The 27,410-nt window shown below is 37.9% G+C and overlaps 3 protein-coding genes across 9 annotated transcripts; all 3 read left to right on the top strand.

Moving 5' to 3' along the window:
• The first annotated feature begins 190 nt into the window (after positions 1 to 190).
• On the top strand, positions 191 to 12,799 carry LOC121505008 (ladderlectin-like). 7 transcript variants are annotated; one of them, XM_041780125.1, is made up of 16 exons: positions 191 to 322; positions 400 to 450; positions 671 to 724; positions 835 to 888; positions 1,165 to 1,209; positions 2,637 to 2,659; positions 4,261 to 4,351; positions 5,429 to 5,562; positions 5,654 to 5,765; positions 7,634 to 7,745; positions 7,847 to 7,900; positions 8,129 to 8,182; positions 8,816 to 8,925; positions 9,308 to 9,442; positions 9,547 to 9,658; positions 12,561 to 12,799. In XM_041780125.1, the coding sequence occupies exons 9-16, from the start codon at positions 5,760 to 5,762 to the stop codon at positions 12,626 to 12,628; spliced, it is 651 nt and encodes a 216-aa protein (XP_041636059.1). In that variant the 5' UTR covers positions 191 to 322; positions 400 to 450; positions 671 to 724; positions 835 to 888; positions 1,165 to 1,209; positions 2,637 to 2,659; positions 4,261 to 4,351; positions 5,429 to 5,562; positions 5,654 to 5,759; the 3' UTR covers positions 12,629 to 12,799. The 7 variants fall into 7 exon arrangements, with proteins under 7 accessions (XP_041636059.1, XP_041636055.1, XP_041636061.1 ...); XM_041780121.1 differs by having other exon boundaries at positions 2,550 to 2,659; XM_041780127.1 differs by having other exon boundaries at positions 2,550 to 2,659; positions 5,924 to 7,745.
• A 3,790-nt stretch (positions 12,800 to 16,589) lies between these two features.
• On the top strand, positions 16,590 to 20,383 carry LOC121504852 (galactose-specific lectin nattectin-like). Its single transcript, XM_041779926.1, has 6 exons — positions 16,590 to 16,650; positions 16,733 to 16,774; positions 17,307 to 17,413; positions 17,526 to 17,660; positions 17,746 to 17,857; positions 20,187 to 20,383. Exons 1-6 carry the CDS (start codon positions 16,590 to 16,592, stop codon positions 20,252 to 20,254), a joined length of 525 nt encoding a protein of 174 aa, XP_041635860.1. The 3' UTR covers positions 20,255 to 20,383.
• Positions 20,384 to 23,450: 3,067 nt separating this feature from the next.
• LOC121504331 (ladderlectin-like) lies at positions 23,451 to 26,818 on the top strand. The gene is made up of 5 exons (XM_041779043.1): positions 23,451 to 23,505; positions 24,868 to 24,977; positions 25,954 to 26,088; positions 26,177 to 26,288; positions 26,775 to 26,818. The coding sequence occupies exons 1-5, from the start codon at positions 23,451 to 23,453 to the stop codon at positions 26,816 to 26,818; spliced, it is 456 nt and encodes a 151-aa protein (XP_041634977.1).
• The last annotated feature ends 592 nt before the right edge of the window (positions 26,819 to 27,410 follow it).

The raw sequence follows: 27,410 nt of genomic DNA, 5'->3' as shown, positions 1-27,410 counted from the left end.
TGGTCAGTCGAACCCCTGAAGGATAAGCATTTTATTTCCTCATTGCTTGAATAGTTAATGAACCTTTAAAGTCAATATTAAGATAAAATGGTAACCACTGATAAGGTATTGATGCATTCTTTGAGGACAAAGACTTAGAGAAAAGTAAGAGTATATAAGAGCTGATCAGTCCAGCATCCTCACACAGGAAGCTGAATCTTGACAAGAAAGAGAGAAGATGTCTAAATCTATTCATCACTTTTACTATCTGCATCAACTCAGCCATGAAGATGGGGACTGTGTTACTATGTGTGTTTGCCAATAACCATGACCAATGCTGCTGGTGAGTTTGACAGAGAAATCAAAACTAATGCATCTGTAATGAAGCCGGTAAATTAAGTGCTGTGTTAAACCTTACAGCGGTTCCAGAAGCAGCGTTGAATGTGACAGCAGAGGCTCTTCTCCAAGAGGGTGAGTATTTGTTCTGTTTTACCAAAACAATAAACTCAATAAACTATGTAGTCCAAATCTCTGAGAAACAACCAAACCATCACGGTGTACTGATAGTCAGCTGATTCATGAGGGAGAGTAGATAGAGCAGAGAGAGTACAAAAGAGCTAGCCTCTCAATATTGTCTACGAAAAGTCACTTTGACAAGTAAAGCCAATGGGAATTTATTTTAAATCTCCAGCTTTTCCAGAAGCAGATCCTGATGAAACAACAGAGGAACCAGGCATCCAAGAAGGTGGGTCCATCTTTGTTCCATTTTTTGAATAAAATAGTTGAGCTTGTTTTTGTTTTCCTGTAAAAGATGTCTATAAAACACTCTAAATTATATTGGTATGGTGACTCCAGCTGTTCCAGATGCAGAGCCTGATGCAGTGAAGATGGGACGATCCAGTTGAAAAGGTGAGTTTGCTTTCAGGGCAAATGCTCTGATAAACAACGAAAATATCATTTTTATTAATTTATTCTGTTGATGTTCATAGTTTCCACAATGTTAGCAATGTTTTTTAGATATAGGGTTGTACCCTTTTGAGGTTATTTCATAACTAGATTTTGTCTGACAGCCATGAGGCCTCATGCCTTTCTCCTCATGTCTTCCTGCTGTCATTATAACCTGATATGCTGTCGTCCCACTGTGAAAGAAATCTGACTACTGTATTTCACTTCCAACTGTTTCAGTGCTAAGAAAGCCTGGTGGACTGAACTCAGTATCGTACTTTGTAGGTGAGCTGGCCTTTTTCTTAACTTTAGGATGTTTTGATGGACTACCAAGCTGTTAAGTTTTTCAAAGCATTCTGTATCTTAGAGATGTTCCGATACAATTTTTTCCTTCCTGGTACCAATTCCTATACCAAGGTGTCGGGTATTGGCTGATACTGAATACTGATATGATCTCTCTGGAACTGGAACTTTCTGGACTGTGCAGACCAGCAAATTATTATTATAGACCTATATTTGACTCAGAACATGGCTCAACAAATAGAATCATAATGTACAGCATCTCTGTGAGCCTTAAGTTTTTTTTCCTGCTGACAGTTTTATTGCTAAATATTAAAATAATAATACAGGGGGCTGCATCACAGTCTCTCTCTCCATTATGCTCCATTATAGATGTCAGGGCTGAGTGAGCGTCATACATTTTTAAAAACATATTAAAACAGGCCACTCTTCACTTTTCCTTTGTTTATTTAATGATGATGTTTGAATACAACTCCAGACATTAAACTACCACGGTGTGAAGTCTTCAGATTAATCAATCAGTCAATCAGATCAGGCAATTTTACACTTCCCTGGCTTGTGTGTGTGCCACTCAGTATGGTTGTGTCAAAGACTAAAACTAAGGATATTTCGTCTCCATTTTTATTTTATTTTATTTTATTTTAGTTAGTTTTGTATGCGCACAATACAGTTTTAGTTAGTTTAGTTTTTTTTTGGTAAAGCTTAGTTTTTATTTAGTTTCAGTTAACTAAAATGATTTTTGAATTTTAGTTTTAGTTATTTAGTTTTAGTTAACTATAACAACCTTGGACACACACACACACACACACAAAAGAATTCTTGACAAACAATATTGATCTGCCGAGTTTCGAGAAGAGAAAAGAGACAGAAAACACCAGCAGCTGCTTTTGTGAGTACAAATCTGGATGTGCATGTCAGTAAATGTGCAGTACTGTTTTTCATGTAGGGACAGATTGACTTTACAATAACTTAAAAGAATACTTTAAAAGAAGTGCTTGCAGTGCTGTCAACTGCCAGACTTTCAGAATACTTTGGTCTGAGCTCAACTAAATGAGAGGGAACATACTAATATTTTGCACGTTAAGAGATGAAACTATGCTTAACTTTGCAGACGTCCAAAACACAAGGCCTCTTGAAATGGCAGTGGCATCGTCCTAAACTTGAGATTTTTTTTTTTTTTTTTTAAAGCAACAATTAAGATTAATTTCTCAAAGGAAATGTGCTGATTAAAACCCTGAATGCAGACATTATAATGAATTTTGAAGCTCAGGTTAGACTCTGCTTTGGTGCTTCAAATGTTCATTTCTTTGTTCGTTCGTTCGCAGATGATGCTCTCTACATGCAAAGATCATGGTTGTGCCCCACTGACTGGGATGAATACAATGATCACTGTTTTTTCTATGCTTCAACAGAAACCACCTGGGCTCAAGCTGAGGTAATAAGAACCATTCACATGAATGCACCAGTGCTGCTGTTGTCTAACTGTAGTATTGTAACTGTAGGTCCTTTTGCAATACTTCTATGAACACCCTCACTAAGTTTTTTGTGTTTTAGTCTAATCACATAGACACTGCTTTTGGTCGTGTTACAGGGCAAGTAGGTCATAATTATATTAAGAGATGATCTGAATATTAATGTTAAAATTTCTAATTTTATTTATTAAGGAACAATGTTGACTGTTAAACATACATTTGCCATTTGATGCACTGAGCCACTGTAAATATAAAGCAAAAAACAACACACAATGAGTCAAACTCGCGCTAGGTTTATAGTTCTCAGCTCTGTCTTTTTTTTACTTTGAAGGCTCAGTGCTTTCTTCTGCTTGCATATGTTTCATTCAGAGGCTCAAACATTCTGTAAGTAAGTAAACTTTATTTATATAGCACGTTTAAAACAGCTTTCAGCTGACCAAAGTGCTTCACACTTAAAGCATAATAAGAAACAACCAAACATTACAGGAGATCTTAGACAAGACAAGACACAATAACATGGCAGAGAGTACACATTCAATTGAGAGGAGAATGTTTCTTTGATTGGAGAAGTCTCTAAGCAGTATTGAAAGCCATGGAAAACAGGTGGGTTTTGAGCTGGGCCTTGAATTAATGTATAGTGTTACCACCTCTAATTTGACGAGGCAGATGGTTCCACAGATGTGGGCCTGCCCCTGAGAAAACACGGTCACCTCTGAGTTTATGTTTAACTCTAGGGACAACAAGGAAGGACTGCTCAATGGATCTGAGGTACTGAGGTGGAGTATATGGGGTTAAAAGGTCTGATAAATAGGAGGGGGCTAAACCATGGAGAGATTTAAAAACTAGCGATAACATTTTCAAATGTATTCTAAAATCAACTGGGCCAAGGTCTTTCTGTTGGGTGCTGGTGGAGTCAGGTTGGCCAAATAGGACTACTTCAGTTTTTTGTTCATTTAGGAATAGAAAGTTTTGAGCCAGCCAGTCTTTTTTTTTCTTGGAGGCAGTGGAAAAGTAATTGTAGTGACTGTGGGCTTTGGCTTTTTAGTGGGAGGTAGAGCTGTAAGTCATCTGCATAAAAATGAAATTTTAAGCCATGTTTTTTATGAGAGCACCAAGTGGCAGCATATATACTGAAAACAGGAGGGGAGCTAAAAGGAGGAGGATAAATCATTAAAAAATGCTTTAAAACTTTGTTTTCCAGGTATGATTTAAGGAGATTTAGAGCTGGTCCCTAGATCCCAACCAAATCTTTGAGCCTGGCGATCAGCATATTGCAGTCGACTGAGTCGAACACTGCACTCAAATCTAAAAGAACAAAAATTGAACAGTTGCCATCATCTGATGCTAAAAACAAGTCATTAAGAACTTTTAAAAGAGCAGTTTCTGTGCTGTGGTTCTCTCTAAAACCAGATTGGAACTTCTCAAGTGGTCCATTTTCGGTTAAAAGTGAATCAATTGCTTATGAAGGACTTTTTCAAGAATTTTAGATAAGAACAGGAGTTTGGAAATGGGTCTAAAATTGATAAAAGTTTTGTGTCTAAAGTAGTTTTTTCTTTTTTTTTAGAAGAGGCTGGACTACTGCATGTTTGAAATCAGAGGGGAAACATCCTGTTGAGAGGCAACTGTTGGTGATGGAGAGGATGCTGGGACCAACAGTATGAAAAGATTCTTTTAACATTCTCACAAGTTCTGGTGGAAGGGACTTGGATGCATGTTTGTATTAAAATTGACAATCTCTCTCTCCACCTGTCGAATTTACCACCCCATGGGGTGATGAATATGGCCCTGTCCACTCTGGGATGCTTGGTTTAAGGGTAAAACGACAGAGTCTCGTCATTTGAGTACAACTAAAGTAGAACCACCAGACTTTTCAAATCGAAATCAAATATATGCTTCGGCCTAAAAAGACAAATGGGTAACAATCAAACCCACATTGAGATGCATGTCACCTCTTTTATTGGTCTCATAAAACTTTTTTTAAGTGATCGGTAGCACTAGTTTGCAGCTTTCCATTCAATATATACCCGCTGGTGAAACAGGAGGGAAGGAGAGGGAGAAATGTGTCGGCCAGGTTGGGATCAAGATACCATTAATTAAAGGCCTTAGAACAGATCAGGGTGAATGAAGTGTGTGGTTATAGGAGTGCAGGGTCACCACATTGCTTTGCACTTTCTAAGAAGTCAGTTGATTTAGTCAGCTGGTGTCCATCCAGCTGCAGGTAGAAAACCAGTTTGCAGGATCTGAGCAACTCTGAAGAGGAAGGGGATAGCCTGGGGAGAAGGGATGTGGATGATACTGAAGACAGTCTGGCAGTCAGAAAGAGAACCTATGAGCAGAAGGCTGGAGGTAAATGGCCTAAGGACTAAAAAGTGGGAGACAGTAAATAGAGATCCAGTAAGGTTATTAGATGGGATCAAGGGGACTTTGGTAAACCAGCTAGAGAAGATAGGGGATATTATTTATGCATATGGTGTAGAAAGATTTGGAGTTTATGACAGAAATGGGGCTGAGAGGGTTGAGTAGCACTGCCTTAAACCGACCCTTGCCTAACCTTAACCCCTGGCCTTTATCCTGTGTCCCTCTAATCCACTGAAAAGCAGGTCCTGGGCCCATACATCCCATACATATCAGGTGGAAATGTGCCTGGCATGAGTTTCTGGCTCACACATGATGTTCATTTTTACCATATATTTCTTGGGATATAACATTTTGCTTGCATTGTATTTCTGCAGACAACTTGTCAGGATGAAGGTGGAAACCTTGCATCAGTGCACAGCTTCTCTGAGCATAAATTATTCAGGATATGATATATAAACACACTTGGAGTTATCAACCAGCATGGCTTGGAGGCTCGGATGTACAACAGGTATGAAACACAATACACAAAATCATAGTTTGCTGAATCAAATCTTTGTTTAAACACTGATGTTTACGTTCAATATATTCCCCTAATTAAGGGTGACTATTGGCTGTGGACCGATGGTTCATGTTTCAATTTCAAAAATTGGTGTCCAGGTGAGCCGAGCAACTACTGTAAAGGCCAGCACTGTTTACAGATGAACTATGGAGGTAATTCTACTTTCATTTTTTATTCACGTCTTATAATACTACTAACGTTTAGTAATGTGTCTTTTCTGATTGATTATGATCAAAGTACTGTTGTTTAATTAATTTGTAGTGATGCTGATGCAAAGAACAAGAATGAATGCTCTTGTTTTTAAATTCAGGGAAGGGAAGATGCTGGGATAATCGCCAGTGCTCTGAATTACACCCATTTGTCTGTGCCAAGAAAATCCAACAATCCCCTTGCCCATACAAAGGAGATTTTGTACCGGGTAGGGGAGAGATTGTGTATAGAAGACTTAACTAAACTCATCTATTTTATTGTAATTGATTTCATAAGCAATATAAAGGCTGCATAACTAATCTCATATTTTCTATTCTTACTATCACTGTCGTACCACTGAGGAAATCGAGCACTTGACAACAACAGGAGCTGGAGTGTGTCTTTGGTTTTGCACCTCTTAAAAGAGCTAGTCTGTATTCTGCAAAGAATGCTATCTGATGGTATTTGGCAAGCAAAATTAAAAGGCTTTAACATCAGAAAATTTGGTCTGTCATCTCTTATTTATTTCAAGAACAGTTTTCTGATATAGTATATAAAACTTGTCTCCCTTTGGAAGAGGCAGAACCATGTTGCTCCAAATTCAAAGCCTGATTCATGTTGCTGACTCTCCTATATTTCTGACTTTAACTGATGTTTGTAAAAAAGTATTTGCCAGTGTAATCTGGAGGTCCCTTTTCCTCCAATTTTCAAACAGGCTGAGAGAGCTTGCAGCTTACTTTGCATATAACTGCCCCTTTAAGACTTCATTAAGAGATTGATCAGGATATGCTTAAGGGCAAAGCTACATGTGGTTTTCAAGTTTCTACAATAGCTGCAAGCAAAAACATTTAAACACACCACTGAACCATCACAACATCAAAGTATAATCAGGTATGGTTCCAAACAGACATGATGACATCCATTAAAATATAGGAAAAAGGTTGTTTTCTGACTAATGTTTGATGACAGTCATAGTAATTTTTATTCAGCCTTTGTTTATCCAAGTTAGCTATAAAAAGGTTGAGGTTGTTTCATATTAACAGTTTTAAACAAGCACACATAATACCAAGGTTTATTCATCTACAGTATATCATTGACAATAAAAACACTGATGGTAAAAGGGTTTCTGATGCTGCCTTTTCTTTTCTGAATATTGTTGCTTTGTTTGTCTCCACCTGTCTTGCAGTCATTATAACAAGTCTCTAAATCATTATATACAGAGTGTCGTTTTTAATTCTGCAAGCTTTGGTGCAACATGTCAGGATAGTTTGTGTTTGTAACCTTTTAAGCTTCAGACACAACACCATTTTGTTCCAACAGTCTTAACTATCTGGTACTAGTTTTCCAGCAACTTATCACAATCTTATGTTGGGTTTCTGTCTTGGATCGGTGCCTCCGCATTCAAAACAACTCCACCATAAAGACATCTACTATACACTTACTTTAGACAGAATATGATATGCCATCTACAGGGTCCACTGTCCAGGTTAGCATGATGACTTCACCTTTAAATAATGTCTTCCAACAAAAACAGAAAAATAAATGTGCTCTCCTTGTCTGAACAGCTAGTTACAGTATTCAGGTTCATAGGTCACAGACTGTCATGCTTCAGTGGGATATTTCACCTCCTCATTCGTTGATCTTTGGTCATAATTTGATGCAAGATCATGTTAGAAAGTGTTGCCTTTTCATGCAATAACTCTCAAAACAAGCATTTACAGATGTCTGTTCATTGTTTAACCCTCAAACACAGTGAGCTGGATGAGGTTTAGGTATTAATTCTAAAGTGAGAGAGACAACAGCTGTATAAAAGAGCAGATTTTTCTCACAGGAAGCTGAGACAAAAGAAGACAATCCTTTCATCACTTTTACTAGACCAGGTGTGAAGATGCTGACCATGTTTGTGCTTGTCTGTGCCGTGATGGCCCTGACTAACGCTGCAGGTGAGTCTGGACAGAGAAATCAAGATTTAAGAAGAGAAGTGAGAGAGAGAAATTATGTCTGTAAAGTTAAGTATGTCCATCAATGCTGTTGAATCTTTCAGCCGTTCCACAGGCAGTGGATGATCGTGTGACCGGCAATCCATTCATCCAAGAAGGTAAGTTGCTACATTTAAAATCAATGAAAGTTGATTTTATTTTTGAGTGCAGATCCTCTGATAAACCACTGAAGTTTTACAAGGTTTGCACCTTACTTGTTCAGTTCCCTTTAGGATGGTGGAAGGTACAAAGAAAGAGACAAAAGGAGACTGAGAAACTTTTTACTGTACATTAAAGTGAACACACCAGATGATTTGAGGTTAAGGACGGTTGTATTATATCTCCAGGTGTTCAAGAAGCACAACCTGATGTATTGATGTTTGGACCATATGCTCAACAAAGTGAGTTTTTTTTTTTACCCAATTGCCTCCATATCAAAATTCATGCTATTTAAAATGCTTTTCATTGTGTACCACAAATGTATATTTCTTTATATTTATGCATATTTTTAGGGTTTTACTGAAATACAGCACATGAATATTATGCTATTCATGTGCTGTATTGAACCATGCAGCTCTTCCAGAAGCAGAGCCTGATGAATCTGTGGGTGAACCGGTCTGACCAAAACAACAATGGCGTGTTACAGGGTTGTGTTCATGCTGCAGAGGCTACTGAGCTTGTTATAGATTTTACAGCAAAATCTGATGCTCCTTTACCACCGCCGCGACACGCACAGACCAGATTTGCTTAAAAAAACCAGAGGGGCAACTAAAAGAAGGTTTGTGTCAGTTGTCTGTGATCTTCTTCTCTCTTTTGGTCTATTTCCGTGGCAGCAATACAGCGCCACATACAGGCTTGGCATATGCACTACAGCGTTTTCAGTGGTTCTGCGCTTACGCGGATATTTCCTGAAACTATCCTGTCTTTACGAAAAACTTTTTCAAAACGAAATGGCAATGTATCGTTTTTGTCTCCGTGTGGATGGGGCCTTAAGTTGCAGTCCCAGAGTTCAGTTAGCATGTTTTTTTCTGCAGATGCCAGTCTCAGTGTCCAGGGATCTGGATTTTGCCCCCTTGGTTGGGCTGGTCACAACGGTCGCTGTTTCATCTACATTCCATCACCAACAACTTGGGCTTACGCTGAGGTAACCAGCATGATTGGGCGACTGATTTCTTATTAATTTGATTATTTTTCAGACTTGAATGTTTCAGATCATCAATAAAATTTCAATATTAGACAAAGATAACCCAGGTAAATTCAATGATGATTCAATTATTAAGGGAAAAGGCCATCTAAACCTTCCTGGCCTTATGTGAAAAAGTAACCCCCCAACATGCTAATAATGTTCTACTACTAGATCATTGAGTTTGCAGAGCAGAATCATCCAAGAACTGTGCGACTTTTAGTGGTAATGCAACTTAACTTCTGTAATTGAAGAGCATGTTAGTATTACAAGAAAGTAATGCTTTGATTTTTGAGTTGTTTGACAAAAAATCAACTTTCTCTGTCCATCCAAATATTTACAGAAACGCTGCCAGGCCCGAGGTGGGAACCTTGCATCAGTGCACAGCTTTGATGAGTATATATTCATTCAGGAAATGATACTGGAGGTTTCTCGTGGATATCCATTAGCATGGCTTGGTGGCTCAGATGCACAACAGGTATGTTAGTGATTCCTTGTTACTTAGCCATTATTAAGCATAACAACATAAACAGAAGCATGCTTTATTTTATGTTGTCTACCATGTTTTATTCTCTTCTTAAGGAGTATGTTTGGCTGTGGAGTGATGGTTCGTATTTCAATTTTCCCCTCTGGTGTCCAGGACAGCCGGACAATAAAAGCGGCTGGCAGAACTGTATACAGATGAACTATGGAGGTAATTTAATCTTCATTAGACATTTTAAAGGGGCTCTATGTAAGATTTTTGCTTTAAAACTTCCCACTTTTGACTATATAATGGTGCGCACTTATCCCGATGTGAAGAATGAGGCTCTTTATGTCTTCCTTGTTTGCCTGTATAAGCCTGTGGAGTCGTTTCTCTGTGAAGAACTCAGGCCAAATTTTCCGCGAAATCTGAACGGAAGTGACGTTGGGTACTACGTAATGCGCGTTGCTCTGTTTATACCTGACAACAGCGTGTTGAATGGAGAAGGCTGCCTCTGTCAGTAAATGACCGGCTAGCTCAGCCCAAACACCCACACAAACTCCTCGAAAACATAAAAAACTAAGACAGTTTTATCTGCTGAAGTCCGTCAAGCTAAAAGAGAGTGTGACCGACGCAGGGGGAAATGGAGGTTAAATATCGATGGAGTATTTGAGAAATAGAGGGAGCTTAGCTCGGCGCTCGGGATAAATACCGATCCAGAGATGGCCGTCTTTCTGTTGAAAAGGTAAAGCATCACTCTGGACCATGAAATACAATGTAGTGTTTTATGTTGTATAAACCATATGCTACATCACATTAGCTTGCTTACAAAGATGCAATCCAAACAACGAGAATGTTATGTTACTCATTTAGTGTTTCCTGGATAATATTTAATCTTTTTCTTGCTTCCAGGCACTGGACTCAACTTACTGAGTTTATGTTTTGATACTTAGTTTGTAAAATATCTTCAACACATAATGTCAGCTATCTGATATCCGTGGTCGAGGCACCATCATCAGAGCTAAGCAACGTTAGCCCTGTTGCTTCTGCTCTAAAACGCGTCCCATTCAATACACATCACACATTACACACCTAAAAAGACAATCAAATTGGTCAGTACTGCACTAAGTCGCTAAGTTGTTAATTCATAGAAATGGTCGCGAAAATGTCGTCCTTTTTTTAATAGCCTTTGTGCCGTGTCCGCACTAGAGGTTCAAATATGCTTTATTCATTTTCATGTTTAGTTGGTGGAACTTTTAAGTGTTACTTCACCTACCTCCTCTGTACACATGATGCCGGTAAATCACCTTGGTCTGCGTGTGTATCAGCTGATAAACCAGAGGCTCGTTCATGAGCAAGGAGTGTGCCGTCGTGGACGAGCAACACAATATTGTTGTAGTTCGCCTGATGGCCGGCGGTGTCGCTACACTGATATTTTTCTAAATCTTGCATAGAGCCCCTTTAAACAAAATGAAATAACAAGTTTTGGCACCAGCTATTTAAACTGTTAAGATGATTATGTACTCTCTTACAAATACATAAAGAAACAAGGGCTGCAAGCAGCGCTGAAGGGCCCTCACACCCTGGTACACATCTTCCTGTTGGGATTTGGGCATGGGTCCAAAAGGCTTTTAAGTGGGTCTTATGATGACCCATATGAAGACCAAAATTCATAAGACTAGACTGAAGGGTATGAGGGGGCTGAATATTTAAAGGGAACAAAACAAAAAAATCTGTGGCTAAAATGTTCAATTGCCAGAAGGGGGCGCTATAGGAAAGTTATGATACTGGTGTATAAATGTATTTAGGGTTGATATGTGACCATCCCTGTAAAGTCTGGTGATGATTGACTCAAGTATTAAAAAGTTATACGGCATTATTAATGTGTTTTTACTGCAAAAAATGTACAAAAAAATCAGTTCAAGTTTGGAGATCTCCAGGTTGTCTAGTATAAGATTAAAAACTCAACTCAGAGTCAATCAGATGAAATCCCTCAGACTAGTTTGTTAAAATATGAAGCTTGTTAATCATCCAAAAATGCCCAAATTTGACTCTTAGCTGTTTGTAGTGTGCTTCTTGTATCCTTTAGAGAATGGCCTCGAGAGACTTTTGTTTTTGTCTAATCATGATACATAAGTGTACCAATTTCCATGCCTGTAGCTCTTACCCAGTCTCTTATCTCATGTTTGGGGCCCCAGTGGAGCCCCTATTTGATAGACTTGCACAATTCCACCAAAATACCAAAATTCCTACTGGGGGGAGAATTTCTGCAAAGTTTGGTACAATTTTGAGCATTTTAAAGCCCCTAAATTAGAGATTCTTTTGTCAGAAAATTACGCACACAGATACAATGGGGTCCTAGCTGACCCTATGTCAGTGCTCGGGCCATAATAATTCAAATATTTCACCAAGTAGAAGTCCAGTCAGTTAACTCTTAGGCTACTTTAGAAAATATGAATACAAAGTTAAAAACTGTTTGCATCAAGAGATTTGAATGCTTAAATATTTTCTTTCATAAACAGGATGAATCTCAAAAAATCATTTTATTATTTAAAAGTTCATTTCTCCCCATGATTATCTACAGAAAGTTCAACTTTTTCTAAGTTTTAGATTTATCACGTTACAAAGGGAAGACTTTTTTTTTCTTAACCTTGGTGATTACAGCTTACAACTCACAAAAATCTAAAATCCACTATCTCAAAATCTGAGAACATTGTGGAAAAGTTAATGTTGCAAAGGCTTCTGAGCCTTTGTTTTCTTATTCTATACAAATAAATGGGAAACTCAAAAACAACCAAACAAAAAGATACAAGATTAAATCACACTGAAATGAAATTTCTGTTAAATGTAAATATAAAATGCACAAAATCTGTGTTTGACTCCACATTAATCTAGAAGATTTGAGCTTCGACACCTGAGCTTTATGGAATAATCAAAAGTAAAAATAAAAGTTTTCCTTTGAAAAGCTTTTCTTAAAGAAATTATATTATTCAGCACTTTATCATATGTGGTTGTCTTCTTTGTTCTTTTATGACATTTTTTGACAGTGCTTCATTATCTGTTGTTACAGCATGTGTAAATGTTGGTATATACAGAATAACTAAATTGTCTCTTGTGTTTTTGATATTTACAGATCATAAGTGCTGGGATGATCAGTGGTGTACCGACTATCTCCCATTCGTCTGTGCCAAGACCATGTGATCACCCCAAAGTTGACACCATGTACTGAATACTGTTGAAAAAACCTTGTGTGATTTTGTTGTCATTCATTTTGTATTAAACCTGAAAGCTCTGTAACTCATCTAATCCTATTGTTTTAACCACTGCTGAAACACTTCCTGATATGAGTAGAATCTGTGCATTCTTTATAAAGTGAACTGATCTTTGTTTTATTATGCTGAATTAAAGGTTTCACACTCTGAAACAATCTGTTCTCTTCTTTATGCAAAAAAACAATCTTACAGAACACAAGAAGTCTTTCAGTTTGTTCCAATACAGCAAACGTATGGTAAAAGCAAAAACAGGCATTTCTGTGTGTGGATTACACCATGCTCTAAGGAAAATGAAAATTAGACATGCATGTCCTTCTATTTCAAACATGTTTTTTGCCCTTTCTCCTTGTTCATTCATGCTTTCTTAATTTAGGGCCCAAACTAGTGATGCACGTGGTTAAACAGTAAACGTCCTGTATCAAATTAGCCAGCGCAAGATTTACAAGTCAGTTAAACTATTTACCTATCATGCTTTCTAAACACTGGCTTTAAATCCCGGTCTAATGGTCTTTAGAGCCTCCTGCCACTAGAGGCCGCTGTAGCTTCAGTTAATGGATGTTGCCTTCCTGTTTGGGCTTCTCCCCGGCACTTCGCCAGGCGTAAACATGAGGAGCTTAGCAGTTAGCGTGTAGTGAGGACACGGTGGTACGACAGTTTATTAAGTAATAAATGGAAATAAAGCCGTATGTAGGCTGTTGAGGGTTTAACTCACATTTAACTACTCAGCCAAAGTTAAGGGGACCACATATCAAAGCACGATATTAATCTATAAAGAGGAAGGCTAGCAGAGCTAGCTGCTAACGTTAGCCACGCTCTACAGAGCATATCAGGTCCACATCTTAGCAACTGACACAAAAACACAGTTATGAATTTGACAGTTAAAGAAAATTTAAATGGCCGTTAAGCTGATTTGGGAAATCGATGCCTGGGAACCTCCTTTACTGCAACATTATTCATCAAAAACACTTGGTAATGATTCAATAATCTCAGCAATCTGGATCATAATTGGTTGACAAGAAGGTGGGTGTGGGTCCAGACTCTGGACCAGTAAATAACCACTGGTCTGTACAATGTAGTTTTGTTTTTAACACATTTGATGACAGCCTATCCTTTACTAGTCATACTGGAGAGTTAGAGCTAAAAAGTGTGTGTCATTCATTCATGGGTTTGAAAGATTGTTATATTACTTACAACAAAATACAAGGAAATAAACAATGTGAAAATGCCTTTTACAGTTTTCCAAGGCACAAATATTCTTCAGATGTCTTTAGTTTGAACAAAAATCCAAATCCATCCAATCCATCATAACAGGTAAGAAGCTAGAACAAGCAAATATCTGAAGTTTTTGTTTTAAAAAGATTTATAATTACTTACTACTTAAATTGATCATTTATTAAACTAGATTGCAGTTATTCTTTTATGATCAACTTCATGATTTATCAACTCAGTGTTGTAGCTCCATGTGCCCTTTTTTAACTTAGAGCACCGGCCCTTCTAAAGGACTATTGTCACATTTTCTATGTTAAAACAGACAATAATGAGATTATGAATGCTTTTTCCATCTAGAAACTCTTTTCAGCCTTTCATAGAGACTGAACCGTGAGAACAAACTGAACCGTGGACATAACAATCTTAAAGTCCCACGGTTCATCTCCCACTCAGGGCAGAGTGTGAAACCAAGAGAGCAGAAGTTTAGCAACGATAGCATCAGAAAAGTTTGATCTGTGCCACAAACATTTCACTGAGTCATTTTAAATGTGCTCATCTCATGATAACCTCTTCACACTCAGTTCTCATTTCTAGAATCTTAGTAATCTACATACAAGTAAATAGATCCAAGAAGATCATTTAAAGACTGTGAGCTACTGTAATGGTTTTTATGTAATATTCATTATCATAATAATAGCTTTACTTTCCATCCATATCTACTATCTATCTATTAGGGAAGTGCACTAAATCAAGTTTAAAGATTTATCAATTAGTGCTGTCAGTCAATTTAAAAGGTTAATCCAATGAGTTATACACTTTGTAAAAAACCATGACAATTATTTGCATATATGTTGATAATTTGAGAAAGATTGCAGTATGTTTTAATAAAAGTATTAAAAAACGATCAGAAAGGACCTGCTTCTGAATGGCATCAAAAGTTTTTTATTTCTTTAACAGATGAAGACCGATGACAGATCGTCCACTTACTAGTCAGTCCAGGAAGGTGTTGATCTGTGCAGTGTTCATTTCATCGACTAAAACTACGACTAAAAAGGCTCGACACTTTTTTCCATGAGAAAGACAAGACAAAGACTCACCAAAAATAGATCTTTGATGAGTAAAACTGACAAAATGAAAGTTTTTTTTCATCAAGTTGACTAAAAGTAGACTAAAATGCTATTTGAATTTTGTTGGACATTCAAAATCCATAATATTTCTCCACTGTGGGTGAATCTGTCAAAAACAATGCATCTGTATCTATTCTGCCTCTCAGCTGTAAAAAAGCAGGAACCCCAGGTTTGGCAGAGAACACACTACCATGGTTTGGTACCAGATTGAGGCAAGAGAATAAATGCTTGGACTGAAAGTAAAGACTAAAATGTGAGGACTTTTCATGGACTAAAACATTTTTGAGATTTTGTTGACTAAAACTATAAGGGATGGAAATGACTGACATGTGACTAAACTAAAATAAATTTCATCCAAAGCCTAAGACTGAAACAGAAATTAAAAGTAGCTGTCAAAATTAACACTGATCTGTAGAATGTGGATTTTACACTTTTATAAAATGTTGAGAGCAGAGAGAATTTTCAAGTTTTCCACCCAAAAATACAAAGTGTCTTTGGCCTGCTGTGTGATGATTAAGTGAGATTAATCAGCATACATGTTTTAAAATTGCATTTTCCAACTCTGTAATTAATTAATCAAAATTAATTTAAAGTTTATTTTGATTTGAAAATAAAGCCATATATATTTAACCCATTAAATTCTGAAAACACACATTATAGCCTGAAAATTCTCATTTTTTGGGACTTAAATGTTTATTTAACTTTCTACTGAAATCCAAAAAATCCAAATTTCCATAAAATTTAACATCTATACAGATTTAATTCAGAAGTTTTCTTTAGTTTATTCTTTTCTTTATTTATTGATCATATTGATTAGATAGAGGTATGACAAAAGTATGTATCAAATATGATACATACTGTATATATATATATATATATATATTTTTTTTTTTTTCATTTTTGAACAGTTTGCAATTTCCAGTATTTCAGTATTATTTTCATTGTGTTTTTTTCTGAGGAAATTTGATGCCAATTTATTAGAGCCTAAAATAATAAATGCTAAAAGTTTGAATTGCTGCACATGACAGCAGCATATGCTTTAAAAACACTCACCATAATTTTTATTTTCTCTTCTGTCGTATATTTGCATTGAAACGTTAATTTTTTTTTGTAAACAGTCACAGCTTAAATCAAAAATGCTTCATTTTTTTTTACTTATTTGCTTTTACACGTGTGAAATGTGACGATTTCTGAGTCCATCAGGATCTCAGGATAAACTTTTAGCATGTTTGAGAGTTGTACTCATACTGTCATCCGTGTCTGTAAGTTTGTGACTAAGCCATTTTGTGTGTGAGTGTGTGGGTGTGATTATGCCAGTCCTCTTTCTGTGGTTGGTGAAAAGATAAGTAACGTATATAAGATCTTGATTTCCTCTTTTTGTCTGTTAAGCTACAGGCTGACACGAGGAGAAGACAAGCAGGTTTGGTCAAAACTCATTTCCTTTTATTGAAGTTTAAATTTTATGATGGTATTTTGCTCTTAATAGACATATCACTAACACTTCTGTAGACCATCCTCATTGTCATTGTGGCCATCCTCATTCCAATCAGAATCATGAAGATGCTGACTGTGTTTGCACTTCTTTGTGTCGGGATGGCTCTGACTGGAGCTGCTGGTAATTATCTTATGATCAAATGATATTCTACTGCTATAGTAACATTTTATAATGTCTGTAACTTCTCTTGTAAATTCAACAGCTGTTCCAGAGGAGGAAAAAGAGACGACTCAGGATCAAGTAGGTCAGTGTCTCTTGGAGATTTTATTAAAATTCATACATTTTATCCAGTATTACTTTTTAACTTAATATTTTTCTCACCTCATAAAAGTATTAACAGTATTGGCTTATCAGCTAGTGAAGCTGCAAAGCCTAAGCTAAGCACGCTATTGGCTAATCGCTCTCATAATCAATCTGCTCTTGCCTGGCTACACTCTACAAGCTGCTCTCACAACCCTCCTCCACCCCAGCTCCTCCTTCATTATATTTCTGACCTATTCTCTGTTATTCTATTGTCACTGATGCCTGCTCTGCTCTGGGATTTTTGCTGCTTCTCTCCCTGCCTCAGGCTTTCCTAATCAGGTTAAGAAGAGCAAGAACGTGTGCTGTTCCTGACTGAAATAAAACAATGCATGTTATAAATCCTGTCAAACTGAAACACTGTCAGTAACAACGATGTTTGCAGTACATGCATTTGCAGTTTATTTTAGATTAAAGTGTTAGAACACAGAGATTACAACGAGGCACTTCTCTTCTGTCCTTTAATTTTTCCCTAGAGGAGAGCGTCCTCTTCAAAAGGTCCTCCTGCTCTGGTCGTTGGTCTGAGTTCAATGGGCGTTGTTTCAGATTTTCCCCAAAACGCATGACCTGGGCTAAAGCTGAGGTAATCCTTTTCATACTTGTTATCTTTTCTTATTCTTTGTTTATGCGCTGTCTTCCTTGGACTTGATGTCTGCCAATGATTTGACATCTCCCATTTCTCCCTCTGTCCATAGAGGAGATGTCTGTCGATGGGTGGGAACCTCGCATCGGTGCATAGCACTGAAGAGTACCATGCCATTCAACACCTCATCATGACCACCAGTTATGACTACAGAGAAGCATGGATCGGAGGCTCCGACGCCCAACAGGTATCATTATTATTCACCAGTTCTGACTGGCATTGGTTCCAAACTTTTGAAACATTATTTCATACATCCACATTGTTTTATGAAGGAGGGGTTTTGGCTGTGGACCGATGGTTCCCCTTTCAGCTACGTGAACTGGTGTCCCGGAGAGCCAAACAACCTAGGTCGCTACCAGCACTGTCTGCAGATGAACTTTGGAGGTAAATAAATGCTAATATTGGTAATTTTAGGTTTTGAATGGCAGGCCAAGATCAAAACTGAATAAATGAAATGAAAAGTGAAGAGCCCTGTAGCGCCACATTATGTAATAATGCCGCATTATGTAATAACCCTAACCATAGGACTTAGTGTGGGCTCCGAGGTATACCCTACTCAACTACCTTGCCCAAACTCTAACCGCTTAGTGGCTTACAAAATGCGGCATTATTAGATAATGAATTGAAAATTTATTCCATTATTACATAATGGGGCATTATTACATAATGTGGAGCTACAAGCCCTTTTGGGTCTCGGCCCTTACAAGTGTCCCTTTTTATGGAAAAAAACTACAACTAACAGTAAAACTGATAAAAACTAATCAAAACTAAGCATTTTCGCTACAAATTAAACTAACAAACCAGCAGTAAAAACTAATTAGAACTGAACTGAACTGAAATTTAAAATAAAAACTAAATAAAAAATGAAAACTAATAAAAAAAATCCAAACTATTATAACCTTGGTGCCACTTTCTTTATTTTGGAGGTGGAAAGCCGAGCTATTATTGGGCTCTGATGTACAAATTACCTAGTCATGCCACTTTTTAACCCCTTTCATCACTTATTCCACCCATTTTTTAAATATAAATTTTTCAACTTAAAACCCATTTTTGCATCTTCAACAATTCTTGCAACGTTTCAAGTATTTTTCACCATTCTTCCAATCCTTTTTTGTCACGTTTTAACCACTTTTAACCATTTTTGCAACCCTTTTCCCCCCTTTTCCCTTTCTTAATCCTATTTTTGCAGCATTTATACCAATTCACCCCTTAAACCCATTGTTGCAACTGTATTACCACTTCTTCTGGCAGTTGTTTCCATGTTTAACCCATAATTACCAACTTAAGCCACTTTTCACCATTCTCACGCCCTCTGTTGCACCTTTTCTGTCTTTCATAACCCATTTTTGCAGCTTTAATCCCGTCTCCCCTCTTTAAACTCATTGTTGCAACTGTGTTACCACTTCTTCTGGCAGTTGTTGCCACTTATAAGCTATTTTTTCCACCTTTTAACTGCTTTTCACCATTTTTACTACCTTTGTTGCCTTTTTTTTTTTGCCTTTCCTTCCTCATGTTTGCAGCTGTTATACAATTTTGCCTCTTTTAAATGATTTTTTGCCACTTTTCCTTACTTCTTCCACCAATTTTGCCACTTTTAACCTTTTTTTTTCATTTTTTGCCTTTTTAAAATTATTTCATTATCTTTCCCTCAAAATTGTTTCACTTTGTTCTATGTCACTCTTTGTCATCATTATGTTTGTGAACATCATGGCTTAGCTATGATGTCTGGCATTACTTTCCAAATGTTCTAGTCAAAGTGTGAGGATCTGATGATTGTGGTTTTATTGTTGGACCCAGAATGCAAGCTGGACAACCATGAAGCAGTTAAAACGGGTTTTATTGTGGGGATAACAGGCACTGGGGAGTAGCGAGGGGGAATTTATTGGTGAGAGGGCTCCAGACGTGAGGTGAGGGCTTGAGAGGCTGCAAGCGACTATGAGAGGGCTCCAGATGTGAGGTGAGGGCTTGAGAGGCTGTGAGTAATTCCAGTTGTGACAGTGCGGCAGAGGGGCAGAGATTGGGCTGTACTGGCGGCTTGTGGAGGCACTGGAAGGAACGGAGGAGAAGGCAGGGTTAATCACAGGTAAGTACACTGAGATCAATTACTAGAAAATTACTCAAACTAACACTTAGGCACAGAGAGTTGGCCCATACCACTGAGAGAGCGGGAATCATCTGGCACTGGTGTAGACTCAGAGCTGAGCTTAAGTGCAGCGTGGTGATTGCTGTGATGAGCTGCAGGTGTGCCGGAGCCGTGAGAGCTAGTGCAGGAGGAGACACCCAACCTCTGTAAAGAGAACAAAAGAACTTCCAAACAGGGTGTGGTCATGCAGGAAGTTACCAAAATAAAATCAAAACTGCAAATCACCACACAATGTGCCTATCCACCTAGTTTACATTTGCAAATAAAGAAATGGTCATACTATTTTCAGACAAGGGGGTTTATATTTTCAGAGAGGTGGTACTGAAGTATTACATAAATACATAATATAACTTTTGTATTTCTTTGATAAGAGTGTTTATCATTCAGGTTAAATATAAAATATGGTTCCACAGATTAACTTTACTATGGACCATGATATTGCTGACCTCCATGGCCCCCCTTGGACAGGGCCCCAGAAAGCTCCTTGTGTGTTGGTTACAGCATGATAGCTTATGATTAAAAAGAAAGAAAAAACAGGAATTTATACTTCTTTGTTTCTGATATTTACAGGTGGAAAGTGCTGGGATGATCTCTCATGTGGTGAACATCGCCCTTTTGCCTGTGCCAAGAACATCTGATCATCCTTTGGCTGATGAAACTGAAAGAAGAAAACGCCACAACAACAAACATCTGCTATTCTGATATTCTCATATCTGTCTTTTAACCATTGCTGTAACGCGACCCAAGGAATGAAGCGACAAGCAAAAATTAAAGGGTGCTTGGTCTGTGTCAAGCAAAATGGATGTGTTATGGAAAGAATGCTTTTAGCAAAACTTTATTCTGAAGAGTTTCTGGTCTTTCTTGTTTCCTACAAAAATTAAAGTCTCAAAGCATCAAAGAAATGTTTTTGTCTGAGATTTTCTTGCTGCTGGTAGGCCAAAAAGCTTGTGAAAATCTTGTCCCTTTTAAATAATGACAGACAGTGCCATAGCCTCACCTCGATTCAATGAAACTCAGATTAAATCTGGACAAGAGTTCACCTAAAAGTATTCGAGGGACTCCATGGTCAAGTGGAGGAAAGTTCTTTGGTCAGACGAGACCAAAATGAAGCTTTTGGCCATCAGACAAAACACTAAACACTGCACATCACCACATCCCCACTGTGAAGCATGGTGGTGGCAGCATCATGCTGTGGGGGTGTTTCTCAGTCGCCCGCCCTGGAAGGCTTGTAAAGTGGGAAGGTGAAATGAATGTGGCAAAATAAAGGAGAATTCTGAAAGACATTCTCATTCAGTCTGGAAGAGAACAATGACTATTGGGAGATGAATTTTCCAGCAAGACAATGACCTGAAGCATCCAGAGAAGCTGCACAGAAATGGTTGAAAGACCACAAGGTGAGAGATCTGGTCAAAGCCCAGACCTCAATCCAATAGAGAATTTGTGGCTGGACTTGAAAAGGACGCCTGATCCCCACCTAGTCTTATAGTTATGTCGACCACAGTCATAGAAATTATTATTTAGCCATTGGTTTTCCAAGTTAAATATAGAGATGTTGAATATTAATTTTTCAGACACATCTTGTTTTATATTGACAGTTTAAAACAAGCGCATAACAGATATACTTCCTTTTCTGAATGTTGTTTCCCTGTTTGTTTGTCTCTACCAGCCTCTCTCTCCTTCGGGGTCTCCCTCTATCCCTTCTCAAGCCTAACATGCTCCAACATGGTTGCTGTTGAAGCTTGTTCTGGTTGAGGTTCCTGCCAGGTAAAAGGACGTTTTCCTACCTTCTTTATCTTTGCTAAATGATGCTTGATTCTGAGGTCATGGTGGATTCATGTTGGATCTAGAGAGCACCTTTTCCCCTTCCATCTGAAAAATCCTTTATGGAAGGGTGCCAAGAAAGTTGGACAATATGGGTAGTTTATCTGGGACCCTTTCAAACTTTTAACAACGGAAACACAACCAAATGCATACCATGTCGTACCAAACCAAACTGAAAGAAACCTATTTATGTACCCTTTCAGTGGACAGAACAAAAAGTCTTCCCTGGTGTGTGCTCCAGTTCCACGAGGATGCCCCAAAAAATTAAAATTTGAAAAAAAAAAGAAGTGGAGACAACTAAAAGTGCTACCACAGCTGAGAAAACTTCATCAAGGACCATTTGGGTTTCTGTTTTAGTGGAGAAATCAGAATGAAAAACTTTACTGGGGATCTACAAACTTCTGCTGGGCTCTTTGACACATTTGCACCACATGTGAAGTTATCCACTGAGTTAGAGTTTCCACCTGTGACTCTAGGTATCCCTCTAGGACTCATAGCACTTTCTTCATCAGTATGCATTGCTTTGTTATAAGGTTGACACTCTGATGTGTACTTACCAGAGTAGACCCAGCTTAACACTGATTTACTTTTGTCATATTGTCAAATATCTAAGACTTTCAAAAGTGTAGTTTAACTCAACATAGCATAAACTGATATGAACACTTTTAAAGTGTTAATTGAACTCTATATTAGTCAATTAACACAGTTAATGTTGTGTGTTTTACTTTATTTTAGAGGTGGGACTTCACCTCAACAACCTGGTTGGAGATCTGGTCTCTTGTTCTTACAAACAAGGAGAACTGTACAACTCCTCAGTAGCTACTCAGTACTTAAAGTAAACTTTAAATCAAATATTTTTTACTTGTGCTTGGATAAACTTATAGACCAGTAATCTTGCTTTTACCTCAGCAAGTTTTAACCAGAGAAACTGTACTTTAACTTGAGTACGACAGTCGTGTACTTTTCTGTAGAAGCGATATGTGAAGTAAGCCGTCCTGCATATGACTTAGACACTCAGCATCTAGATGCTTTTACTTAGGCTGTCAAGATTAATCAAGTTATTTGCACTTAATTAAAAACTTAATTTAGTGCAATAATATCTTTTAATCATGATTAATCGCATGCTCTATTGTCCCTTTCATCACCTTTTGGTTAAGGCCACAACAGCCTCTCCCTGCAGCCACAGTGACTGCTTTTTGATATCTTGATTCACTTCAGCATTGAATTAACTCAGTTCATTTTCAATCCATAGAAAGTTCCTTTTTCTTTGGTTCAGTCTTTGTTTAAATCTTCAGTCTACCTCTAATTATAGGTCTGTACCCAAACAGGAAGTCAGTTACACTTAGTTTAAAATAGTAGTAAAATCCAAAATAACAGTTTCAAATGAAAAATAGTGAAATGTTCAAATGTAATAAACAGAGTGCCATCATTTGAAAATAACTACGGAAATTCTGAGATTAATGGTGATTAAAAATCGTAATCTTTTGACAGCTGTAGCTTTTACATAATGTTGAGATAAACTGTCCCCAGTGTGTTTCAGTCATGGAAGCATAAACAAAGCTAAAACGTAACGTTAACGATAACCAGCGTTTGTAAATGTTTCACCAGGCCATCCATGATCTACATGGTCTTATATTTGCCAACACAAATAAAAATTACAAGTGTTTCCTTGTACGACAAGTTAAGTCACATTTTTTGGATTTGCAGGTAACTGGCTGTCTTGCTACAGTGGAAAAATGTACGTCCTCATTTGTTGATCTTTGGTCAGCTGTCAGCGATGGAGCAGAGTGGTGCTTTTTCATGCAAAACATCTCAAAACAAATATGTACAGAAATCTGTTAACTGTTTAACCCTGCAACTCTCTATGAGGTTTAGGTATTTATTCAAAATGATGATATAATCAGTGGTATAAAAGAACTGATCTGATCAGCATATCTACTAAAAAAGCTGAGAAAGAAGAGACAGTATACCTCAGTCATTACTTTTAGTACCTGCATCAACTCAGCTGTGGAGATGCTGGCCGTATTTCTGCTTCTCTGTGCCGTTATGGCCCTGACTCATGCTGCTGGTGAGTTTCAACAGAAAAATGAGGAATAAAAAAAGTGTAATTATTTTATGTGCAGTAAAATAGCAGGCGAAGCCAGTCTTCTAAGAGCTGTGGTTAATCTTTCAGCTGTTCCAGGAGCGGGCGTAAGAGAACTTTCTGTCCAAGATGGTGAGTTTTGTTCATATTACTGTAAAAACAGAGAACTCCAATTTTGTTAGCCAGATTACCATTATATAGAGCAGTGTTAACATGGCTCAACCAATGAGAGAAAAACGTGACTAAAATGGGCAAAAATCAGAAAAAAAGGTGGGAAAATGGGCAAAAAGTGGCATTTGATTGCAAAAGGCAGCTTAAATGGGTGAGAAGTAGCAAAAACAGGCAAAAGGGGCAAACACTGGGAGAAAAGTGACAAAACGGGGAGAATAAGTGGCAAAACAGGGCAGAAAGTGGCAAAAATGGGAGAAAAGTGGCAAAAAATGACTTACAGGTGGCAAATATTATCCAAAAGAGTGGCAAAAACATGGCAGCAAATTAATGACAAGAGACTAAAATGGGCAAAAATCAGAAAAGGAGTAGGAAAAATGGGAAAAGTGGCATTTAACTGCAAAAGGCAGCTTAAATGTGCGAGAAGTGGCAGAAACTTGGCAAAAATTGGCCAAAAATTGCAACAAGCAGGATAAAAGTGGCAAACATTGGCTGAAAGTGGAAAACACTGGGAGACAAGTGGCAAAAAGGGCAGAAATGTAAAAAATGGGTGAGAAGTGGCAAAAAACGAGTTATATGTGGCAAAAATTGTCCAAAAGTGGTAAAAACAGGCAAAAAATAAGTGAAAAGTGACTAAAATGGGCAAAAATCAGAAAAAAAGGTGGGGAAATCGGCAAAAATCATCAAAGAGTGTCAAAATGGGGAGAATAAGTGGCATTTAATTATGAAAGGCAGCTTAAATGGTCGAAATGTGGAAAAACGGGGGCCAACATTGACAAAAACCAGGATAAAAGTTTCAAAAAGAAGTGACAAAATGGGCTGAAAGCAGTAAAAATGGAATAAAAGTTGCAAAAAATTGCAAATAAGGGCAATGGAAATATACAGACAAAAACTAGAGGTTGTCAATTAAGTTTGACATTTAGAGCCTACTGTGTAAGTGTGGGAAACAAACTGATTCATGTGACTTGCGATGGAGAATTTCTGAGGTCGAAGTTTCCCTTTATTTAACGTTTTCTGGAGGGATAATGTTTCAAATTAAGACATAAAAGAGCCACAAATCATCAGAAAAGAGCCACGTGTTGAGCATCACCGGCACAGAGCATTATGTAGCTCAGGTGACTCATTTGGGCTTTGCTATGGTTTTATACATGTTAAGTTCTTTTATAAATGTGTTTGCAGATAACGGCCTGGTCGTGCAGAGTGTAGCACTTTGTCCCAGCGGCTGGGCTCGATACAACAACCGCTGTTTCCTTTTTGTGCCAACAGCAATGTCTTGGGCCAACGCTGAGGTAAAGAGAATGATGTGGATTCAGCATAGAGTGCCTCTGTACTAAATTGATACTAAGCTTAATGCAGGATACTTGTGGTCATAATTCATTCAGTTTACTCAGCTTTAGCTGGAAGTTTATTACTTAAAAGTCAACAAGCTATTTTTGCCATTTTAACATTTTTTTTACGATTTATTTTTGGGCTTTTTATGCCTTCATTGCTAGAGGAGGACAGTGGATTGAATAATCAGAAGTTGGGATGAGAGGTGGGGGGGGGGGGGGGGGGGGGGAAATGGTGCCGCAGGCTGGACTTCAACCCAGACTGTCAGTGTAAATAGGGAGCGCCTCAAACCACCAGGCCAGGGGTGTCCAAACCTTGACCACAGAGGGCCACATACAGAAATATATAAGGGTAGTGGGACCACCTTCATATTCCTCGCCATGAGGATTTTAGAGTTAGCAAGACTAATCCAGTGTAAGTTAATACATGTTTAGTGACTGGCTGACAGGGCAAATAGACTAATTTTGGGGAACCAATCAGATTTCAAATGGCCCCTTTTGGCCCTGGCTACCACTGGCTCTGCCCCTGAAAAGTAACTGGTGCTGCTATTTGCTGCAATAATCCATCAGGACATTATTAATCAACATATCTTCTTGTCAAAATGTTTGTTTACAGAACATGGCAGCACTGTCTAGTGCTTAAACTAAAAATTGCAATACAGTTAAGCACAAGCGTCATGTTTTCATGTGGGCCAGTCAAAAATAGGCCGCATTTGGCCCCTGGGCCATAGTTTGGACATGCCTGCACCAGGCCATCTGCACCCCTTACATTTTTTCTACTCTTTTGACAACATAAACATCTCAGAAATGTTTATCATGCTCATGTTTGGTATCATTTTTCCTCACAGCCTCAACTTTATGAAATGAAAACTCTTGTAGCTGTGTGTAACTCTTGCTCCATACTGTATTACTTCCTCTACCTTTCTCATTTCTGCAGAGACACTGTCAGGCTCAAGATGGAAACCTTGCATCAGTCCACAGCAATGTTGAGTATCACTTCATTCAGGGAATGATACTGAAGCAGACTCAAACATTTCCAAACACATGGCTGGGAGGCTCGGACGCAGAACAGGTATGTTACTGATCACACAAAATCTCAAAGTTATCAAGAGCGGCGTTCATTTGTTAAACAGGTGTTATTTAATGGATTTCTTGTGCAGGACGGCACTTGGCTGTGGAGTGATGGCTCACATTTCACCTATGCTAACTGGTGTCCTGGAGAGCCTAACGATGCTAATGGCCCGCAGAGTTGTTTCCGGATGAATGTTGGTGGTAAGTCAAACCTTGTGGTTTTGTAGCTTATAGTCAAATGTAATATTCAGTGTTATCTCAAGATTCTTTGCAAAGATGGGAGAACTAGACCGTTGCTTACAGGACTATTTTCCAGTGGTTTCAAAGCGATCAGTCTAATAGTTCAAACAGCATGTCTGTAATGATGTTGGTGCACAGAATAAGAAGAAATACTGTTTTGTGTTTCATGTTCACAGATCAAAAGTGCTGGGATGATATCCAGTGTAATTATAGCTTTCAGTTCGTCTGTGCGAAGACAATTGAATCATTCTCTGGCTGACACAAAGACATGAAGACCATGTGATCACAAGCTCCTCTGTTTTTAAATCATCAGTTAATGTTAAAATTTAAACGATCTCTAACTCATGAAAATTTTTTTTTTATTTTAACCGCTGCTGTAACACTGCTAAAGAACAAAGCAACAAGTAATAATAAGAGGATCTGGATTGTTCCTTTTTCTCTCATAAGAGAAGTTCAACGTGTTTTGGAAAGATCGCTTTTTGCACACCTGACCTTTGTTTCCATGCAGAATTAAACGTACAATCACTGAAATGAGCTGATCTACTCTTTCTTTTTATACAAAGAACACAGAGATGAAAATAATAACTTTAACTGTAAAACACCTTTAAAAACAGAAGTCATCAAAGTGCTTTGACAAGAATCACAACAACATAGCATTACAATGCAAGAATAATAACACAACGAGAAAGACAAAACCCCAGTAACAGAAGAACCCAGGAAAAATTCATCCAACAGCGAACCCCAACATCCTAACTCAGCAGACAAATTATCAACTTAGACATCATAAAAACCCAGAAACATAAAAATACAAAATAAAAATGAAAATCCAGAATTAAACACACAATGACTGAGACTAATCCAGACAACACAGGAACCCAACCATGTTAAAAAAAAGACCTAAGGACCAGAAATGTAGGAGCGATTAAAATTTAAAGAAAGGCACAGAATAGAATAGAAATCAAAACAGTAAGAATGGAATAAAAACAATCATAATGTTTAGAAATATTAATCAGATTTTCTGGACTGGCAATGCCCAGCTCTGGCTCTGAAGTATGCAAGAATAGAGTAAAGTCCAGAGTCATA

This window comes from Cheilinus undulatus, linkage group 22 (assembly GCF_018320785.1).
Source record: "Cheilinus undulatus linkage group 22, ASM1832078v1, whole genome shotgun sequence".
NCBI lineage: Eukaryota > Metazoa > Chordata > Actinopteri > Labriformes > Labridae > Cheilinus > Cheilinus undulatus.
This window is presented reverse-complemented; position numbering and strand designations above follow the sequence as displayed.